The sequence below is a fragment of the Bacillus rossius genome, chromosome 8, assembly GCF_032445375.1.
Source record: "Bacillus rossius redtenbacheri isolate Brsri chromosome 8, Brsri_v3, whole genome shotgun sequence".
Taxonomy (NCBI): Eukaryota; Metazoa; Arthropoda; class Insecta; order Phasmatodea; family Bacillidae; genus Bacillus; species Bacillus rossius.
In genome coordinates this window covers 47,783,141-47,804,581 of record NC_086336.1, presented here as the reverse complement: position 1 = coordinate 47,804,581, position 21,441 = coordinate 47,783,141, and the positions used below count along the sequence as shown (strand labels likewise).

At 35.2% G+C, this 21,441-nt stretch overlaps 2 protein-coding genes across 2 annotated transcripts in view; both read right to left on the bottom strand.

The window, feature by feature from the left end:
- LOC134535367 (gamma-aminobutyric acid type B receptor subunit 2) overlaps positions 1–21,441 on the bottom strand; it is a 328,071-nt gene that overhangs the window by 12,572 nt on the left and 294,058 nt on the right. Inside the window, exons 14-16 of the mRNA XM_063374439.1 lie at positions 20,291–20,476; positions 16,931–17,030; positions 5,277–5,379 (exon numbers count right to left, since the gene is read on the bottom strand). Of these exons, the coding sequence (XP_063230509.1) occupies positions 5,277–5,379; positions 16,931–17,030; positions 20,291–20,476 (389 nt within the window). The remainder of the gene's footprint in view (positions 1–5,276; positions 5,380–16,930; positions 17,031–20,290; positions 20,477–21,441) is intronic.
- LOC134534867 (uncharacterized) lies at positions 12,673–14,196 on the bottom strand. The gene is made up of 3 exons (XM_063373511.1): positions 13,923–14,196; positions 13,659–13,805; positions 12,673–12,984 (listed from the first exon to the last, which is right to left on the bottom strand). The coding sequence occupies exons 1-3, from the start codon at positions 14,027–14,029 to the stop codon at positions 12,798–12,800; spliced, it is 441 nt and encodes a 146-aa protein (XP_063229581.1). The 5' UTR covers positions 14,030–14,196; the 3' UTR covers positions 12,673–12,797.

Here is a 21,441-nt window from a genome sequence, read left to right as displayed (position 1 = left end):
AAGTATAGCACTAAGGAGCATTCAAGCAATGAGAAAAAAACATTGATGGAAGCTAATTTATTATATCATTATGGATACTATAACCATTGAAGTTTGGACAATCACGATCTGCTTTTTCCCCAAACTTTAATCATGGAGTAAACGTAAAAATACCTGATTCTCTCTGTTCCAGCATTGAACCCAAAACCATAATGAAATAATGTTTGAAGTATTCTGACTCTTAATTGGCTAATATTTTTTATATCAGTATTTTTTTAAAATTTTAAACTACACAAAATAAAAAACTTAGATGTATTAAAAGGTAAATGAAAACGTAAAACATCACTATTTATAAACTTTACAATTAACATCAAGGGTTAAGAATAATTTTTTAAAATATAAAACGTTTATTTATGTTTTAAAGTTTACCAATTGAATGTATTCTACCTACCCTGTTTTGCATTTGAAGTAAATGCACTGGTTTAAGATAGGAAATATATCAGGTATAGCCAGTTGAAATTTTTTCGGCCTTTTACAGTTCCACTCCGAAAACCCATTATTGATGAACGAAAATCTCCCGTTGATTACTTAATTTACACATAGGTGCATTTTATGTGCTCACGGACATGTATGCTGGAGTTAAAAATTGCATACGGTGGAATTTTTAAAGCAAAAATTTACTGTTTGTTTTAGGAATGTGGTAATAAAACTTGCATGCAAACGTTTCCGATCAAAACAAAAGCATTGATTTACTGAAGGGTTGATTTTTCGCTTTGTCGTGACGTAGGGTGTGTGAACTAAAAAGAGAAAGAAGAAATCACAAGAAGACGTAAACGTGTAAATGAATGTTGGACACACGTACTTGCAGAAGGCTTACATGTTTTCTCGCCGGCCTACAACTCTCGCTACCTAGACACTACAGTTGCACAGGATTCTGCGTTGACACACCAAATGCCCTGACGCCGACAAGGAAACAAAAGAACAAAAAAAAACTGTACAAATAAACACAAAAACTGAAGGTTCCACATGCTTACAAACTAGCAACAAACCAATGAACCCATTTTGACAACATTTTACTCATATTGACTGGTATTCATTTCTGACCAAGGCAAACTAAACAATTGTAAATAGTAAAATTTAGCTATCATGAAAGCCTACCCTAATAAACCATTTAGTTTAATTTTCAGTGTAAAATAGTTTTTGACTTGTTAGTTCTAGAAATGCTCTTAAAAAAATAATGAATACAAATCAATATGTTTACTTACTGCAAAAAAAGTCACTCAGGCTTAAAATATTCGGTAATTACACAATTAACTTTCTGCATAATTATTTTACTTGTGCACGTAAATTGCATTTAAAGAATATTATTATAAAGATTTTTTAGTTTGGAAATATGTTCAACGACAGTTAAACTTTGACTGCCACAATAATTTTACGGAAAATAATTTACTGGTTTTATATTGGCAGTTAAAAAATAAAAAAGATATATATTTTAATTGGTTTACATTGTCAAGTGATATATAAAACTATAGTAGGCTTTATTTTATGCATGGAAATATATAATTATTGAATATGCATACTATCAATAGTATTTATTAAACATGTAGCAACATTTGAACTAATTTATGCTGAAATAGAATGTACTATAAGAAATATATGTCAGCTAATATTTGTGCAAACATTATGCCGAATTTTTTTTGTTTGTTAATAAGATATTCAAACCTGACAGGAAAAACGAGGTTCTTCCATTTTACAAATTCGAATGGGTGAACTGTGAGTGAATTTTAACTAGCAAATTTACTCCACAGCATCTCCAATTACATGCTTTTGAAATTTGTTTAATTGAATCATTTTTCACTAATTTTAAACTTCACTTAATCGATAATTAATTGAATTATTTTTTATTTAATCGTATTACTTTATAAGTCAGGAGACGTATAGGTTTATTTGCTTCTGATAAATTATTTTAACATAAAATGAAATTATTTGGGAATAAACTAGTGAATTAGTCCCAATCGGTATTATTTGACGCAGAATTACTAAGAACCTGCTTTATGGGATATTAACCTCCATAATGAGCATCTAATTAGATGTTTAAAAGTTCCTATGCTCACATAGTGACGATTTTGATATTTCAACAAGTTAGAATGCTACCAATATTAAAAAATAATTAATTGGTTCTATTTATATGCGTATTATTTCACTTTTAAATTGATCAGTACTTTGAAAATTAATTAATCCATTGTGTGAGTATATGTAGTTTTGGCTTTTGATGAAGTCCGTAAAACCTAATGATTCTGAACGAAATTGAGTTAGAAATAGATTACAGAAAATATGATAATGAGAAATTGGTATTTATATATCTGCGTGACTCAGTTGATTAAATTATTTTTTGTAACTAAAGTTTAAATATTAATTATAAACTTATAATCATTTCTTGTATTAAACGGTATTTAAACGCGAATTTTTTTATGAGTATCTAAATTTATTTTTGTATTTAAATAACCAAAAATCAGGAAAAAAAAAAAAAACTTTTGCTGCAAAAACTTTCGAAATCAATAAGTGTATGAGAAACTCACTTTAACCGATAAATGTTTTTATTAATAATGAAACAAGAAATTAATTCTTAAATTTATCGACAGTGAAGGGGGAGGTATGGTGTAAATTGTTTTAATATCTTTAGAGAATGTTTTGCTATCCAAGCTAGTCAGCCCAGATAGATAATTGGGATTTTTTGTGATAAAGCGTACATATTTTTTTATTAAACTTTATCCACTATAAATACATCTGCCGTCCTGAAGACAGAGTAAGCTACGTGAACACATACTTGCGTGCATGCGAGTACAAACATGCGCCATTAGAGATGAAACTACAGCTAGACACTCGCAACTTTGCCTGAATGTGCTTACTCATTGTAAGAAATGGTCGAGGCTCGTCCGGAAAGTAAATCTGCAAATCAGGCTAGCATTTATTTTTAAAAAGAATCTGAACTGGTTAAGCATCCACTTCAGATACTTTATCGGCGAAATTCAGTGATATGTGGAATCATTCATTCTCCAATTCCAATCTTGAGTTAGATTCTTGAAAGAGTACCTCGAATCGGCTATTTTTTTTATTTCAAGAATCAGAAGTAAAATAATTTGTGGGCAGAATCAAACAAAAAATTAAATTTTGGAGGAACATAAAAAAATTAACTTTTTAATTAAAAAATGTGTACACATATTTAGGATTTTTATCCTTTGGAGCTTATTATTTAGAACATTACAGTTTAATAAACACTATAACTGCTGGCCAATACAAATTTAACTTACTAGCTTCTGTTGGGATAAAAAATGATGTAGTGATTGTTAGTTACAAAGGTACTAATGTTAGATTTATGGATATCCCTGCCTGAAATATTTTTCTTTGAATATTCTTCCATAAATATTACATTTTCCGATTACTAAATAACGTTTTTCACACAACTGCAGGCATTGTTTAACAGTGTTAAGCCTGGGCACTGTAATCTGTAGTCCATTTTTAATAAATATGCCATATGCTGCCGAAACTAAATTCAAGCTTCATGTTTCGATCTTGTCACTGTCACATAAACTATGACAGAAAACGTTTTACAAGATTCTGAAAATTTTCCTGTCTTGTTCGTGCTTGAAATTTCGTTGACAGCGATGTTTTTAGAGACAGTAAACACGCACCGCCACAGACTAGATATTGGGGAACGTATGAGGCTCAGCCTATTGTATCGAACGGTCTCAGAATTTGTCTGTAGTGATTTTCGAGGAAATCAGTATTGCTGGGCCGTGATATGTTTTGTTTTTTTCTTTCCAATATATATTTTTGTCTTTAATAAAGGCACTTCCAAATATTAAGTTTTGACATGAATGCAATATTTTAACGTCCGTCAAGTGGTTTATTAGTGAAAGCTTAATTTTATCTTCACCGACAGGTGGCTTCGTTGAGAGTACTTATTTTGTTGTGGCTTTGACAAATTTGTTTGGGGTATATATTTACATACCTTATTTATAATAATAACAACAAAAAAAAAGGTTTTGTCGGTAATGTCTTGCCACTGCGCCATTAAAATCAAAACCAATACTGTACTTCTGAAAACATTTTTGGGTTGCATACATGTGTTGTGTATTTACTTTTCGGGCAAGCCTCGTTTTATTGTATTACAAATATGTACACCACAAAGCTAAATACAACAGGTACTCTTGGTAACAGTGGAATTCAGACCACTTTATGCATACGCTATGTATGTTATATGTATGTTTCATGGTGTGTCTTAACCATTAAAAATGTAAAAATCCTAAAGTAAATTTTCATAAATCAATTATTTGATACAATTGAGTTAGGTTCCTTTCTTCTCAACTGCCACACTGAACATAAATTGTACCTAAGTATAAGACCTCTTATGGAAAAACCTTTGTATTAAAACTTGAAAGGTGTTAACCGTGGTCAATATTTGTAATTGGCTTTAAAAATTCAAATGCGATAATATTGTTGACCTAAGAATAAATTTACTATATTTTTCACCTTAAATTTACTCATGATATAGTCCCAATCTAAAACATAATTTATCATTAAACAGGAAAAGGCTTATACTTAAGTAACCATGTGACGTTTTGTATATTGTGATATATTAATTTTATATTCACCATGTGCACTAAGACATTACTTACAATTTTTAATGATGTTTATTAACCTTTTAGATAAAAATATATCAAAACTTAAATGATTTGAATTAAAAATAATAAAAATAATAATTTTATTTTTCATACTACACTTATTCAAACCTATAATTTTTTATTAGTTATGATACTTTAACAATAATATCAAAGCCCGAAGTTTTAATTAAAATTAAGTTTGAAATATTTAAAGGGTCACTACACGGAAGTAGCTTAAACACAATTTCATAAACTTTGAAAAAATTAAATTTGTTGTTTTTTGGCTGTTTTTAAGCCCTCTTTTGATACTGTGCAGTTTTCGTCAGTGATTTTCGTTGTGTTTATTAAGGCAGCCTTAAAATGTATCCTTGGTTTTTATTCTACCCCAATTATTACACATAGGTAAGTCGTTCAACTTACGTTTTACTGCTAGCGATTAACATTAAATTCCAAATTTTTTAAACTGTGATGGTGAGGATGCAGATGCAAGTTGCTGATTCTGCTGGATTAAAATAATAATAATAATAATGAGGAACAGCCATTAACAATGAAACGTCGCTCCTTGGAAGTAGGCTCGGAGGTCTTGCAGCGGGTTATGATCCCGACGCGCGCGGCTTATCCCCTGAGACTGACCTTGACCCCGGGGTCTCCACGGTGAGGTTGACGTACTCCCCGTCCTGGGAGGAGTTGAGGGAGCACAAGGAGCTGATCTCCGTCGTCTCGGTCCGCGAGGCATCTGCGAACAGTTCAAACGTCTTTGTCAAAGCTGGCCGGTGGTCTCGAGGTAGTGCCAACCGCGCCGGGCTGAAAAACTCGCATTTTCCGGTGCACGGAAGAAAAAAAAAATTCCCTACTTTTACAAAACAAGTTGCCAAAAAAATAATATGTATCATCGAATGTTGGTATGTATGTATGACGTTGATGAACTCCGACACCGTTTGAAAGTTGGCACATCGAAGTGTTCTTTCCGTGTAGAAGGTTTTTCATGCTATCCAATTTTTTTTTTAACTCTTCACTAGAAGCGGCGTTGCAGCGCATCAAATTGCGAATTTTATTTACCGTCCTCAATCCTCAGTAACAACAAAAAAAGTTATCTCGACTGTGATAAGTATACCTGGTGAGGTGAGTTCTAAAATGGAATACGATTTCAAACGCTTCACAGATTCTAGATTGCATACAAACCATCCATTTGAGATGTATAGAGGTACATAAATAAATACTGGGAGGACAACGACTGCCGGGTTCTGCTATTAGTTTGTGAAACTACAAGAAATATGTTGTTACTTTGTACAACACATGGCTATGGCTATGACTATAGCTTTTTTCAATACTGATTATTTCTTACGACAATTCCATAATTATAAAATTTTAATTGATACATCATTCAAGCATAATTTTTTAAAACCAAGTAAAAGATAATTGAATATTCAACAGTTTAGCTTTATCATGTGCGCAGTTAAGACTCTTATGGAGCGGAGCCCTCACAGCGATGAGCCGAGCCGGCCACGTGTTTCTGCCCTCCGGGAGGCGTGGTTTACAGCCGGGGGTGGAGTCAGACGGGCAGACGCGACCGTGACGTACGTGCGGCCGGCTGCCGGGGTGGGGAGAGTCTCAGGGTTTCCACCCCTCCTTTCCTTCACTGTGCATTCCTTAGCCGCGGAGTGCCTGGCGACACTGGCTTGCAGGCAGTTATCAACTGTCCGAACAACACTCTCATGGACGTTCATGTCCTTGAAGGAATCAATCACAATATATTGCCTGAAATTCAATATGTTCGACGGTAAACAAGGGAAATAAAAACAATCAATTTTATTTTATTTTTATGGTTATTCGCAGAAACACTTTGTCTTTTATGAGCTGAAGTATTGTTTTTATAATGGCCATTTCAACATAATTTTCCAAATAAAATTTAGAGTTAGTATTTTACAATCACTTAAACCTACTCTTAGAGTAAAATATTTTTACTCTAAGAGTTTACAATACTGAAATTAAGATGATAGGTCTGGATGGGGAGGGGGGGGGGGGGAAGAAAAAAATGCTACATCTGCAAATAATTATTTCAATGCCATGTTTGTTTAAAAAATAGTTTATCTAAAATAATTTAATGAGTTTTAAGTTTTTCTAGGCATTCAAGTATAATTCTAATGTATAAAATACTGCGCGAAACATAGCAAGCAGTCTGGTATGGGAATAAAAAAAGCTTAATGTTTGCTGGTATTATCAGAACACTGTAATCTATTAAATTTATCTATTTTATTAATTTATATGGTCTTTAAATATTTTGGATAATAGAAGCCTCATAATATATAATAAAGTAGTATCATTATGGGGCTAAGAGCACAATGCTATTTTTATGGGACTTCAATTTTGGTGTCTGCGTCAGTTGTGGCTGCCATTCGTATGTATTCGCCCACGTTCGGGAGTTTCCGTCGCTTTCAAAATTGACCAAAATTCGTAAAATATCAACATAATTTAGGTTTTTATTGTATGAAGGAACCAAATTCGAAAAAAATTCACTTCTTAATTTACTTATTAAGTCACACGATTACAATCCTTAGTTCGACTCCCAGTGAGAGTAAATTTGTTGTTTATTCAGCTTAGAAATTCGAAAAAGTTAGAATAAAATTATAAAAATTTCGCCTTTTTAATAAAATAACTAATTAAATCGATTTCAGTTCTTGGTTCCATCCTCACTGAAAGTTAAAAATAAAATAATTTAGGCCAAAAATATCAATTCAATTAAAAATATTTTACCAAGAAATTACTATTTACAGGGAAAAAACATTAAAACAGCCAGGTAACTCATCATAAAGCAGACGGGCCATTAGGAAGACACACAAGCATACAGTCAGTTATGTGGTCTGTGCGGTATTGTATGGTTGTCGGTCGTATTATTATATTTTTTTCAGTGTTGCAAACTTTTATTGTAAAAATTGCTTTAATTTAGGCTTAATGAAGGTTCAATAAAACTATTAATAATAAGTAAAAAAATATTTAATTCGAAGTGACCAGGATCCGAACTTACAATCTTGTGGCTCCCAGACGCATTTCCTTTTAAAAATATTTTGTTCACAATAAAAATTAATTGGTAATAGGTATAGTACATATTTACTAGTTCAATTTACAAGCAAGCAATTGGCTACAATTACAACAGTATTATACATAAGCAATACAACAATGGAAAACGTAGGAACAAAAAATAGTATATATCACTGGAAATCTGCTTTCAAAATTATATAATCCTATCAATGTACACATTTAATATAACTTGAAAATGAAACTCTTAAATATTACAAACCTATTTCCTTACAGAATCCTCATTTTTTAACTTATAGCCTGCGTTTTACAAGTTGTAAATTGGCTACTGTCAAAACATTGAACACCAATAGTTATAACAATTTTGATAAAAATGGCGAGAAAAAAAGCATAAATCACTACAATCTGCTTTCAAAATAAACTTCTGTCAGTATACAAATGTAATATAATTATTTACAAATTTTTGTGTGTGAAACTCTAAACATTACATATCACTCACTTCTAGTACGGAATTCTCACTTTTCAGCTTACTCTTTCTAGTTTTCTTCTGTTTACACGAACTAGCCACGTCTCGTATTTCCATATTTCTTGTGTAGCGAGGGTCAACAAGTTCTGGAACCAAGCAGTCATTATAAAACTGAACCAACTGTTGTTGCATTTTATTTTTCCAGAATAGGTCATCTCTTTCTACCCTTGTAACTTTTACAGGATGATCCTTAGATGTCCAAATAGCCAAAAGACAGAATTTCCTGTTTGTGATATGTAACTGACCTTGAATTTGAAAAAAGTAATCATGATTTTTTTTCAAACCAGTTATTTCATTTATACCCATGTTGCATGTTAAGTACCGTATTTTTCCTTGTAACACTGCTTGGTTGGGTTCCATGCCTGCTGCAGACGAAGGACATTTTATTTCCACCAAACCATCTTTTTCAATCAATCCATCCGGCGTAGCTCCAAGGAAAGGCAAATCTTTATCTATAAAAAGACCACAAGGCTGAACAGAAATGTTTTCTTGTTTTTCTAGCTGCTGGATAGCTGTTGACTCGTACTTTCTTCCATATGACAGAGATGGAACGTTGAGAATGTCAGGAGAATATATAATATTCTTCACCAAACTTCGGCAACTAGTAGTCGGGCGTCGGCGACATATTCTTCCAAACTTCGATGCTGTTAGCATTTTACGCCTACGTTCTAGCCATTCGCCACTTCCTGCCTGAAGCAGGGTACCTCTTTCTATTTCTCTGCGTTCAATGTCTGTTTTCTCGAGTGACTTAAAATGCAGTTCTTTTTGCGCCTCGTAAACATCAGGAGCCATGTCAGTTTTTTCACTATGTTCACCATAGTCGCTGTCTCCAATTTGCTGGTATTTAGATTTTGTTTGTTTATTAGAAATAAGAGCTCGTTTGAAGTGCTTCTTTTTCATGTTTGCATTTTCTCTTATTTTTGATCTGGAAGTTTCTAGCTTCTTCACAAACTTATTTGGGCTGATACCATCACACATCGTTTTGTGAAGGACGTAGTGAGGTTTTCGCGTGTTATGCGAAACGACTGCAGCAGAGCATCTTGCTTGATACGACCGCTTCATAGCATAATTGATCCTCTTTCCTCCAACATATTTTGCAATTATGGAATTTAGTTGTTCCACTGCGTTACTATCGACATCATAGATCAGGCTTCTTGAATGTTGAGTCAAATAATGCACTGCTTTCATTATGTTATCGTACAGGCCACAATTCTTCATCTCAGGAACTAAGTTTTTCTCTCCTACTTTTGGTCCAGGGCAAAAGTATTGAAGAGATGAGCATTTCTCGTGCTCACCGAAAACATGACTGGGGCCATTCAAAATATCTTCTCGAAGAGCAAAGAATTTTTGTGCAATTGGTTTGTCTTCTTTTTTTCTGTGCTTAATGGCTTCAGTTACCGCTCCCCGTAGCTTCAAAACTTTCTGACTAATGATTTTTCTCAGAAATGGAGGGCCTATCTTAGTTTGCTCTGATAGTGTTCTAAGCTTGTTGCAATAGTTTCGCAAAAGGTGATTACGACACTCGATCTTTTCGACGGTCGTATTTTGGTATGGCCTTGCTTCCAAAATTTTTTTATAGCAGCTGCTATCACCATCTGCAATCATTTTACTATATTTAACATTGTATATAGGTTCACTTAATTTGAATCCTTCTACAATGATGCTGGACTCCATGCTGCTTGAACTACCAGTCCAATTTCGGTAGCATGTGTGAGAAGGTATGTCATTTGCATTTTGTGCTCGAGCACATACAAAACAAAATTTATTACGTACTGCCATAAAAAGAACTTTCTTTGTAAAAAATCCTACAATTGCTGCTACACCGGATAAAGCATTGTATTGTGTTCTGTACGACCTTTTTGACCAACAACCATCTACCACTACAGTTAAAAGAGGAATGCCATTTTCATCAACATCTCCTCGTTTGATTGCCAGGTTTATTTCTTCCTCAACTGCTTTTCTCATTTCTCCTAAGGCAGCTTTTTCCCACCCGTTAGATACGTTGTTGTGAACTTTGGAGTAAGTTTTAGAAGACATGCATGGTATTCCTATTGTAGCACATAATTCTTCCAAATGAGAAAATCCACCGCCAATACTCATTACTCCAGCCACAGCTCTTGCATTGATATCCATGTGAGTTGAGGAAGTGCCTGGATCATGTGTATGTAATGAAAATTGCCCATTGCACATGTTACATCTAAAGAGTACAACAGATGACAATCCACGCCGTATTTCTTTGAAGACCTTCATATTATTTAGTGAACAACCAAAAGCAGCATTATGATTCCCCAGCTCTACCAGCTTCATCAATACGTAACCGATGTCCACAATACGATGTCCTTCAAGCACAAAGTCAGTTTCTATTGTAGTGGTCGGGCACATTTCTGTTTTATCAGAGGATTTTATGTTGGAATCTTCTTCATAGTTACAGGCAGATTCTCTTAAATAGCCCAGCTCATCGCTGTCAGTATTGGATACCTGAAACGAAGCAATATTTGAATGAACAAATAGTGCTGCAAACAAAAGAAATTATTTTTACACATAGTAGGTAATGTTTGAATGAATGGTAAAATGAGGGAGAATGCCGGTACAGATTTTTGAACACCCACCATTGCAATGCAGATGTCTGTCACTATAAACCAGGAATAAGCATTGAAACATAAAAATTGAGCCAAGTATAATCTATTATCAAGGAAACGAGGAAAGTTGCATAAATCGCACTATTGTTACTTTACAGAAAATGAATAACTCGATATGACATCTGGTGTTGGTTTTAGTTACTCTCCAGTGTAACCGATGTGTGCACAGTAACACTGAGCCCGCCAGTTTATACATATGAGTGTGATAATCAAGAGATAATATAGGGATTTTGTTGTTCAAGTTTCTTACTGAAAATTCAAGTCATTTTAGACAATGCCCAGGTATTTTTATACTATTATTGTATGCGAATTTAAATCATTTCAATTAGGTACAAATGTACATTTTAACTGCTACTTTGTCAATCCCATATGTCGGTTGAGGTTGGAATGGCTGTTTGTTGTGATTACTGCAATTTGCCTATATCGCACCACTTAAACATGGTGCGATTTAGGATACTAAGAATTGAATTATAATTTTCTTTGTGAATAATTATTTCAGATTTTAGAATATGTCTAAGTGTTAATACGGAAATTGGAGGATAGTAGATATGGCACAAGCTGTAGAAAAATACAACTGGGCAAGCTACATTTAAATTTTAAATGAATGTGCTAGACACTACTGTGTGTCAATGTGTATACTTTTAGACATATCAGGGGTGAAGTGAGAAAGATATGTCCGCGTATGTGACCAGACCCAAGAAATAAAAGGTCGACAAATCGATCTACCACCTGATGCTTAGAAAGAAATTAGAACAACACATTCTGAAACTAGAAGAACTTATGCATTTGTCTAAGTATAACTGATGTAAGGAAACTTGCTTTTCAAATAGTTGAAAGATACAACTAATATCACCGATTTAATAAGGAACAAGAAATGGCTAATAAAAGTGTGCTTTGATGAGATCATGAAAAGGACACTGTGTCTCAGTCTGCCTGTTTGCACATCAATGACTCGGATAAAGGGATTCAATAAAGAAAATGTAAATGCATAATTTCGAACCATTAGATAAGGTAGTAGAAGAAAATAAAACTGATGCATTGAAAATTTTCATTATGAATCTGGATTATCTACTGTCCAAAAAAATGCTGGAAAAGTTGTATGTTAGAAGGGAATGTGTCAAATTGGCACAGTAGGCCTATCTAGTGGTGAAAGAGAAATGAAAACTACTATTGTATGCTGCACAAGTGCTTCGAGAATATTTGTACCACCATTGATTATTCTGTAACGACAGCGAAATGTACCATTGTTGCAAGCTAGTGCAAGTCTCGTTGAAGTTTCAGATATTGGCTACATTAATCCAGAACTTGTCGTGAATTTCATAGAACATTTTGTAAAACCCATCAAACTATTTCTCGAGAACAAAGTTATACATGCGATGGTTGGATATAGTAGTACATATTACCAGCAAAGTTAAAACATTTACCTGTCCATGTGAAGTGATTGAAGTCACGGATAGGTGGTCCAGAGAGTGCAAATTTTCTGTGTTGGTTTCATAATCCTGAGCTTCCAAAGAGTTCACAAATATTGGAGACAGCTGTTTCAGTACTGCGTATGTCCTAAAATGACAAAAGTATTCTTATATACATTTTTCAGTGGCCTACACTTTTTAGAAAATACTACTTATGTTTACAATAATTAAAACATTATGAAAGTCCGTGGCTACCCTTAGCTTTCAGGCAAAGAAAAAAATTAGGTGTTCTTGAGTATTTTGGGCAAACTTTGAGTCCTTTAAGGCCATTTTTGGCCATTTATTGTCATTTGTGATGGTTTGCCCCCTCCCCCTACAAATTCTGCCCCCTTACAAACTTTCATATGGGTGACCTTGTGAGTAATGTAACTTTGATTATTAATTAAAAACCAGAAAATTTATGATACGGTAGCATTATGGAATGTGTACTGGCCTACATTCAACCAGATTATTACTAGTAAGGTAGAACCGATACTAATTTTACTCACTTCGTGTGTATCCCATCTTCCTGTAGTACCTCTTCTACTTCAGGTATGTTTTTACTCATAGTTTTCAGCTTTGTAGAAAGTACTTCATCTTCGGAAACGTCACATTCGTGTTCCAAATCTGCATGATTATGTTGACCAAGATTCTCTTCTGTATGCTGGCTAGCAGCAGCTTCATGCATTAGCCTGAAAGTAAAATAAAAGTTCAAAATAAAATAAGGGTTAGTATTGGTAAGGAAATGTATTTATTAACACTCTATTATGGCTAAATATATGCTAAGTAATGTAGCTTTTTGTTTAGCAACAGATGCTGTGTAATCTAAAACCGAAAATGGACTCGATTTTATAAGGAAATAACTAATATAACCTTTCTGTGCTCACTAATTCAATGATAATTGCTTTATCTTAAATATCAACATAAATTTTTCTACTGAAAATGGCCCGTTATCCAACAACAAATATAAATCACACTTCGAGTTGAACTGGCCACATTTTTTTGGAAGTTAATAGAGTGTTTGGATGAAATATTTATTACCTACTATTTTTTTAAAATCTGTTTGATAATTACAATAAGAGTAACAAACTTAAAAACTGTGTTAACGTGTACATATTCGCATTTTGAACAAATCCTTCATGTCGAATGACCACGAATAAAAAGATTATTACATTCAAGAATAGTCAAACCGGAAATGAAAACGAATTTTACCGTAAATTGTGCAGTGCTAATGGCTGTGGGAGTGGTGACGATAAGCACTGGGCGTATAATGACTAGAACGTTTGTAAAAAATACTATCCAGCTAAAATAAATAAAGAAACAGGCAGCTAACTGTATAAATAGCATAAAAATACTATAAACTTACTCTTTTTGAGTTATCAAGTTGAAAATTCCGCTTTCTGTCTGACTTGTACCAGGTGCTGACGAATCATCGTTCTCGTTTCCCGAACTCGTTAGCGTCCACGTTACCTCCTCTGGAAATGTGGAGATTTCTTCAAGTCTTCTTTTTTTTCTAAGAAACATGATACCATATTATGATTGTGTTTAAAAAACCTTTTGTAATTAAAACTGTGTGTTTCTGTTTTATTTCTTGTGATCTTTTAAAAATGACCAGTAAATATTTACTTACCTCTCTTGCTGGTATGCGATAGCAGCCGTTGCTTTTCTTTTCTTTCGTCGAGCACTTAGCCATAAATGGCCTGATTTGCCTATTCTCTTGTCCCGTTTCTCTTCCATCTGTTGTAACTGTAACTACTCTTACATGCAGCTTTGTAACTGATTACATCAAGTTTCTCCAGAAGACCAACTATATCGAATGTAAATATAAATGCTTGACAAATCCCTGAACAAACCTTTAAAACCAATAGTAGGAACTGGCACTCTGAATTACATCCGCTATCCCACGGAACCAGATTCACGCGCACTGCAGGATACAGGTATGTAGCTCCGTTTTCCTTGGATTGCGCATGCGCGATGCGTGGTGCGTGATGCGTCACTGTGTGACCACGCAGCACTCGAGTCTGTGCGTTGATACGGGGCTGGTTTTCAAGGACGCGCAAGCGGGGTTCCCCGTTCCGGCGACTGCGTGTCGCGCATGCGTATCGCGCAGCAGTTGCCTGGCCGCCGTGATCACGCGTGCGTTTTATAATGGAGGCAAAGGGTTTCACTGCAGAACATAATGAATAAATGATTGATTTAGTGAAAGCAATTTTCTCAACAACTAATTGCGGAAACTAGACTAAAGGTGTGCCAAGTTGTGTCTGAGATGGAACTGAAATCGTTGATGGAGCAGCAGAAACAGACCAATACTTATCAAGAACAACAACCTTATCAACACGTGGATACTGACATTAGTTTTCCTGTGTTTGTCTTACACCCCACTCAAGTCTGCATATCTTCAGGCAGAAATAGCAGTAACGATGTTAATGTAGAAGGAGGCTTCGTGAGACTCATTTAGAAAATAAGCAGTATAATTTCACAGAGTGAATGAATGCAGAGACATATCAATTAATATTTAGAATATAACCAGTATAATTTCACAGAGTGAATGAATGCAGAGACATATCAATTAATACTATTAATAAAGTACTTTACATAAATACATTTGAATGGGTTATAACACCAATAATTTCAGTTTCGTTAAGTAACAATTTGGATAGTGTTTTTTTAAAGTAATGCATCTATACATAAACAAATAAAATAAAACTTAACATTAAATTTAATTAGTTGAATTTGTTTACCTGAGAGTTAAGATATACCTTCTGTTCAACAGATATTGGTCTTTTGACTCTGTTGTACTGCGATCTCGTGATGTCTTCTTTAACAAAGCCTAATACTGTATCAAAAATTTCTGTCGAACACTGAAATATTACTTAAATTCAGTTTCGTTTTCGATTAGGTGACGTAAAATCAATATGTTAATACACCCTTCGTCATCTCTTCTTCTAAATATATCACTGTCATCTTCTAGGAAGCACGAGAGCAATAAATCCTCATCAGCTTCTTCCTCCAGCAAAACGGCGGCGGTCGTTGCTTCCATCGCGCAGACTGTTTCCCGCATTCTAACAAACCACCCCCACCTCAGTGAACACGAATGTTACATTGGCGCATCGCGCATCGCGCATGGCGCATGCGTGATCCTAGGAAAACGTATCTTTGTGCCAGATGGAATACGACAATAAGTGTAGCGCGTGTATTTTTTTTTTCACCTGTATCATAGATAACAGATGGTTTAGTTGCATTTTTTTTGTGCAAGCACTTGCCAGCACAATATGAATAAGACGAATAGATATTTGGAATGCTCAAAGCAATGCTTGAAAATATAGATACCTATATACCTAAGTTAGTAGATTGTACCATAAATACTAAGTTATTTTTTAGTTGATAATTAATTTTTTTCCCTCAGTTTTGAGGGATTACTGGTATGTATACCAAAAAAGTGGTACGTCAAACACCCTTGTAGCAGGAAAGTTTAGCATTGTGTGAGGGTGTGGGCTCTGCTGGTCAGAAACTCGCCCGACCACTTCCCCTCCAGCGCCACCAGCCGCCAGTTACCCCCTCCCTGCTCGGCCACGCCACGCATCAACCATCGCTTCCGCTGCAAGCAGCACCAAGCTGACACTGGGCGCGCGAAAATACCTAGTTTTCACAAACGATTTCATGGAAATTCAGATCGGTGACCATCAACTTTTATGATATCATTTTGTTCACATGATTGTGCACTTCAGTCGCACTGATAAAATAATTACAGATTTCTATAAGTGCGACAAGAAATGAGGCACAAATTTCTTTGTTTTTCACATTTTTTTAAGGCATTTAAAATCGTGACGTGTGAAATTAAAATCGATAGATATTACAAACCAACGTTTTTCTCGCAATGGTAAAAATTTCAAGGCTCTATCTTTAATACTTCATTCAAAAAATGATTGAAACAATGTGAGTGTTTTCCAAGTTTTGTGGAGGGGTACATAATGCTCTTAATAATACTGGAAGGATTTTCAGGGGACGGGTTACAGTTAACTTTAAATACTGTTTTTACTGGGACAACACGGGGAATAGATGCCCCGGGTTAAGAATGTGAACCCAGTATTACTGCGAACACTGTTTTGTAGTGACACAGTGGTTTTCAAGTAAATGTACAAAAATTACAATACATATCTGTAATTTTTACGTGAGTATTTCAATTCCATTTACAAAAAAAAAATATAAAGTGTTGCTGAAACACGCTTGGTACAATCAGGTTCACACGTCAAAATCTGGTTCTGAAGAGGAAAATATTTAAAAAAAAGCTCTTTCTCGCTAGTTTTTTTTTTTAGTTGTTTTGTATTTGTAAGTTTGTTTTCATTATCTTGGTTATTTTTTCAATTAGATTAAATCAATTATGTAAGTGTGTTTTATTATAAAATGCCATGCAATTCGTAAAGCATTAAAGTGGTCAAGTGGAAGACAAAGGCCTTAATTTCGCCGCTAAAATGAATCAATAAAAAAAAAATCACGAGAACATTTTTCAGGGCTCCGGTACATTGCGTGTTCAGGAACGTTACCAAGACTTGGAATGTTCAGTGAAGTGTCTGAGAGGTGTTACTTGGCTCGGGAACGCAAGCTCGTTCCCGACGGAGCTCGGGAGACCCTCCTCACCTTCTCTCCTGAGCATGTCCTGTCGCGGGACAGCCAGCCGGTCCATCCCGGAGTCCCAGTTCAGGTCGAAGGTGTCGTCCCCTAGCCTCTGGACCAGCACCTGCCGCGGCAGAACAACACAATGACGAGTACGTGTTTGGTTCCCTCCTTCAAACCCTCATGTCCACGTCGTTCCCACAGTAGGCGTAAAGTTAACTTAGTTAGTTTACCTATTTTCTTGTAATCGATCATACAAAAAAAAAATCAGTGTTCGCTGCTTACATTACCTATATTCGTGTTGGGTGGCAACATTCAGTAACGGTCTCAAAAGTAAGGAGGCAACACCGTTGCAAGTTAAAGTCACTGTCCATACTAACAATATTTGTGTGTGAAAATTCCAAGTTTTTCATTAGTGGTTAGCCTACTTTTGTAACTTTTGTTTATCTGAAAATTGTAACTGCTCACAACTTTAAGTAAAGTTACATTATTTCCATTAAGGGCAAAATTTAATACATGCAACAAGTTGTGGGATTATTCATTGCAGTAGGATCGTATATTATCACACTATTTTTTCCTGAGAACCTTGAAAGAATAACATATTTTCTACCACTAGCCAGACATGACCGATCTGAAAATTTTATGATTATCATACATGATTACACTGGTTAAACTTGTACTGTTAGCCACTTGAATGGAATTTACACTTAAAATTCATTTGCTTTAGAATATAATTGTAAATTTTTGTATCATAAAAATTATCTTGAATTGAATCATTATACATTTCATTTCAATATGTCTGAGAGTTCAAAGACAATTGTCTTGTCTGCTTGAAATATGCCATATTAAAAAAAAAACTATATAAAAATATTGAAGAAGAAGGCTTTGCGGTTCGCAAATGCTTGGTCTATACGGCTTAACATTGGACAGGCCCTGGCCTTATGGTTCGCAGACGCTTGGTTTGTATGTTTGTCGTTTAAAAAATCATAGCCTGCCGCTATTCACCTCACTCATTCGTTGGCGTGATTGAAAAAAAATCCCTAACGCTTTAATCCAACAATCATGCTCATCTGAAAAAACTAATTAGTATATACATGCACGAATTTTATCTCTTTGAATTCTATACATACATCTACGAGTTTGCTGCCTTTGAATTCTATCTAACACGTAAGTTCAGATCTTAAATCGTATTTTCTTAAAACGTCCTGAACCGTTTTTTTTCTTAATTTTTGAATGTATTCAGATGTAAAAAAAGGCTTTAACTTTAATTTAAAGGCTAAGAGAAACTAATCAAGGTCATGTTAAATTAAAGTATTAAAATGTTTTTGGTATGATTGAAATTTTTAACCATGTAAAAATTCTGGTCACTACAGTGCATGAATAATTTTAAATGATTTAAGATGTCAGAGTGATATTAATTAACAAATAAACTAGGAGGAAAAATATAATTTCACGGAGATTACAAGTTTCATCACTTGTCCATGGGTACAATATTTAAAAAAAATGTATCCAAAACTAGGCCCTGATTCCGGTTGTGCCGTAAACTGTAATCTGGAAAGGGTATTGGATTAATAGAGTCAATATTGTTGTAAAGTATTGGTAAGGCTACGCAGTACCGACTTTTCATGGACATCAATCAAATGTGCCTACAAACACGTAACACATTACACTTAACCAAACTGCGTAGTTGATGTGTGCCGAACAAATAAAACGTTTTATTGTTCATGTTAACATAACATAACATGTTTTCGCATTTCAATACAAGAAAAGATGTGTACGAACACTTTCCTTAAATTTATTAAACTAGATGTGCAATTTTTGGGAAATACTTTTAATTCTCCACAACAGGGTTTGTAATTAATAACCAACTGCATACAAAAAAAACGTCATTTCGGTATGGTGCACAGTAATCCAAATGCCCTATATATCTGTACTTACTTTATGGTATCGTAATAACATTGCAAAGAAAAATATTTAAATTGGCGGGACGATATTCCTCTTAGAGAGGAATTATATTAGGTCCAAGCTATAGATAACGAAGTATAAGAACTAAGTGCACGAATCTAGCTTTCATCTAAGGAGGGTGGTATGGGGTGCAACTGCTCCCCTTTAAGGGGTGAAAAAAAATATTTAAATACATGGTTCATTAACAGCTACAAGCTTCAAAAAATAAAATAATTTTGGAAGTAGTTTAATTTACTCAACGATTTAGTAAAATTAAATGACATTTGTGGTAAAAAAATACACATGCAGAGTACATATCGCAAAGTTAAATACATATCGCAGAGTAAAAATACACCAACAGCTTTGACATATTTACCACACCATAGCAATTGTACTTTTCACTTTTTATAGTATTTTGACTTGAAAACAAGAGTAAAAATACATTAACATTAGGTATAAAATTACACCAATATCGGTGAAAACTATGGTACCAGATTAATTTTTGTGCGAAATTACACAATATTTTTACAGTTTAGTTACAAAATGAAAGAGGTTCTCTGAATGATTCTTGCAGTAGGGAAGATTGATTAATTTTTTTTTGCTTATAACAGTGATGATTACACCGTATGTCATACAAAACCTCAAAACGGAATATGTAAACACACAGAAAACAAGTTAAAATCAGCCTATGTCAAGAAATTAAAAATATAGACAGCACAGATATTCCATGGGCACAAAGGACGAACACTGTAAGCTAACCACGACGAGACGTAGCAAACAAGGAACGAACATAAAGACAAAAAAAAAAAGAAATTCGGACAACACAGCAACAACACAGACGCGCACAGGTGACCCCAGCGATGTGACATCGGTTTTGAATTCGGGGCTTGTTTTCTGTGTGTTTGCATTTTCATATTTTCTTGTCCGTTCAAGAGGTTTCTCATGACACACAGTGTAACCAGCAATGGTGCGAGCACAAAAAAAAAATCTTGGATAACGAATAAGGTTACTTAATGAAGTACCTTGGCTTCTGGGTTGTAGCCGTGTCCTTGGCGAATAATTCACCCGACGTTTCGGTCGACGTTGCAGTCGCCATCATCAGAGAGCAGTTACTTACAATTTCTTATCTCCGCCGGGTTTAATGAAAAGAGGAAGTTAAAGAGCATATGATAAAAGTATTTTCGGATTTTTAACATTTTTTTTCGCAAATACCGCTAAACTACATATTTACCCAAAGGTAACTGCTACCTGATGATGGCGACTGCAATTTCGACCGAAACGTCGGTGAATTATCCGCCAAGGACACGGCTACAACCCAGAAGAGAAGTTATTTCAAAAAATGGCCGTGAAAGCCTTGGTAACATTATTAAGGTTTTTTTAATTCCGAAAATCATTTTCCAAATTTTTTGGATATTTTGAGCCGGGAGTGTTCGCACTCACGTGCAGCTCGGCGTCCTTCTCCGCCAGCTTCTTCTTGTACTTCTGGTTGGCGGCGCTGGCGTCTTTGAGCTTCTCCTCGAGCTCGGAGGCCTCCGAGTCGCGCCGGCTCTTGGACGAGGGCCGCAGGGTGGCCCGGATCATGCGCTTGTCGATGGAGCCCTGCGGGTTCCTCCGCAGCTCGATCAGCTGCGGCACCGGGACCACAAACCCGGGACACTCGCCGTCGCCCGATCCAAGACATCCACGAGCCCAGAGGACCTGCTCTCCCGGATATTTTTTTTCATTTTCCGTCTCACAGATGAACTCGATTGGCTTTACATCTTGCACACCCAAAAAACCATCATTTTAGTACGTGAATTTTTAGGGGGAAAAAAACTCGTAGTGCCCGATGGACTGCGTTCAAAAACCAAAACACTTCAACCAAAGCTTGGCCCTTGCCTTTATTTATTTATTTATTTATTTATTTGATATGTAAATACAACCACGTAATGTTATCGCCCTTGTGAATTTAAAATGTTTAAAGTTTGGGCATGCGCACTTGAGCCTCCACACACAAATGTCCCAATGAAGTTGAACCAATTTGGCGACTGCCTGAAACTATCCGTGCAAAAAATATTAAAAAAAAAAGAGACAAAGAAAGATATTGTTACTTAAGGTGGTCACCTGCTAGAGTGACAAACGGCGTGCATAGCTCCGGGTGTTAACGCGCCATCTACAAACTGTTCAAGACACCTTGAAAATGTCTCATTACGGACAGCATTTAAGAGCTATTGAAGTTATCTATAAATGTTTCGTTTCATGGTTTCGCATTTGGCATGCAATTTTTTGGACTTTGGTGAAAGGTTAAAATGGGTTCTTTCACGGACACTTTTATGTATAAAAAAATTCTAAATCTAGTATTGCAAGTAGTGTAGAGGTACAGGGGGCCTTTATCTTTAATAACACCACCATTGAATGATAAGGATGGATGTTCTGATGCAGAATTAGCAACAATCAAGCTTTTGGCACCTACAAAGCAGATGCTTCCTGACTGAAAAAGACCACCCGCCATTCAGGTCCTCAGCTCATGTAATCATCAGAAAACCAAGCCTCGGTCATTGATCTGCCCTAAGATATGAAATTTAACGAATCCAAGCCGAAGTGCGGCGTGT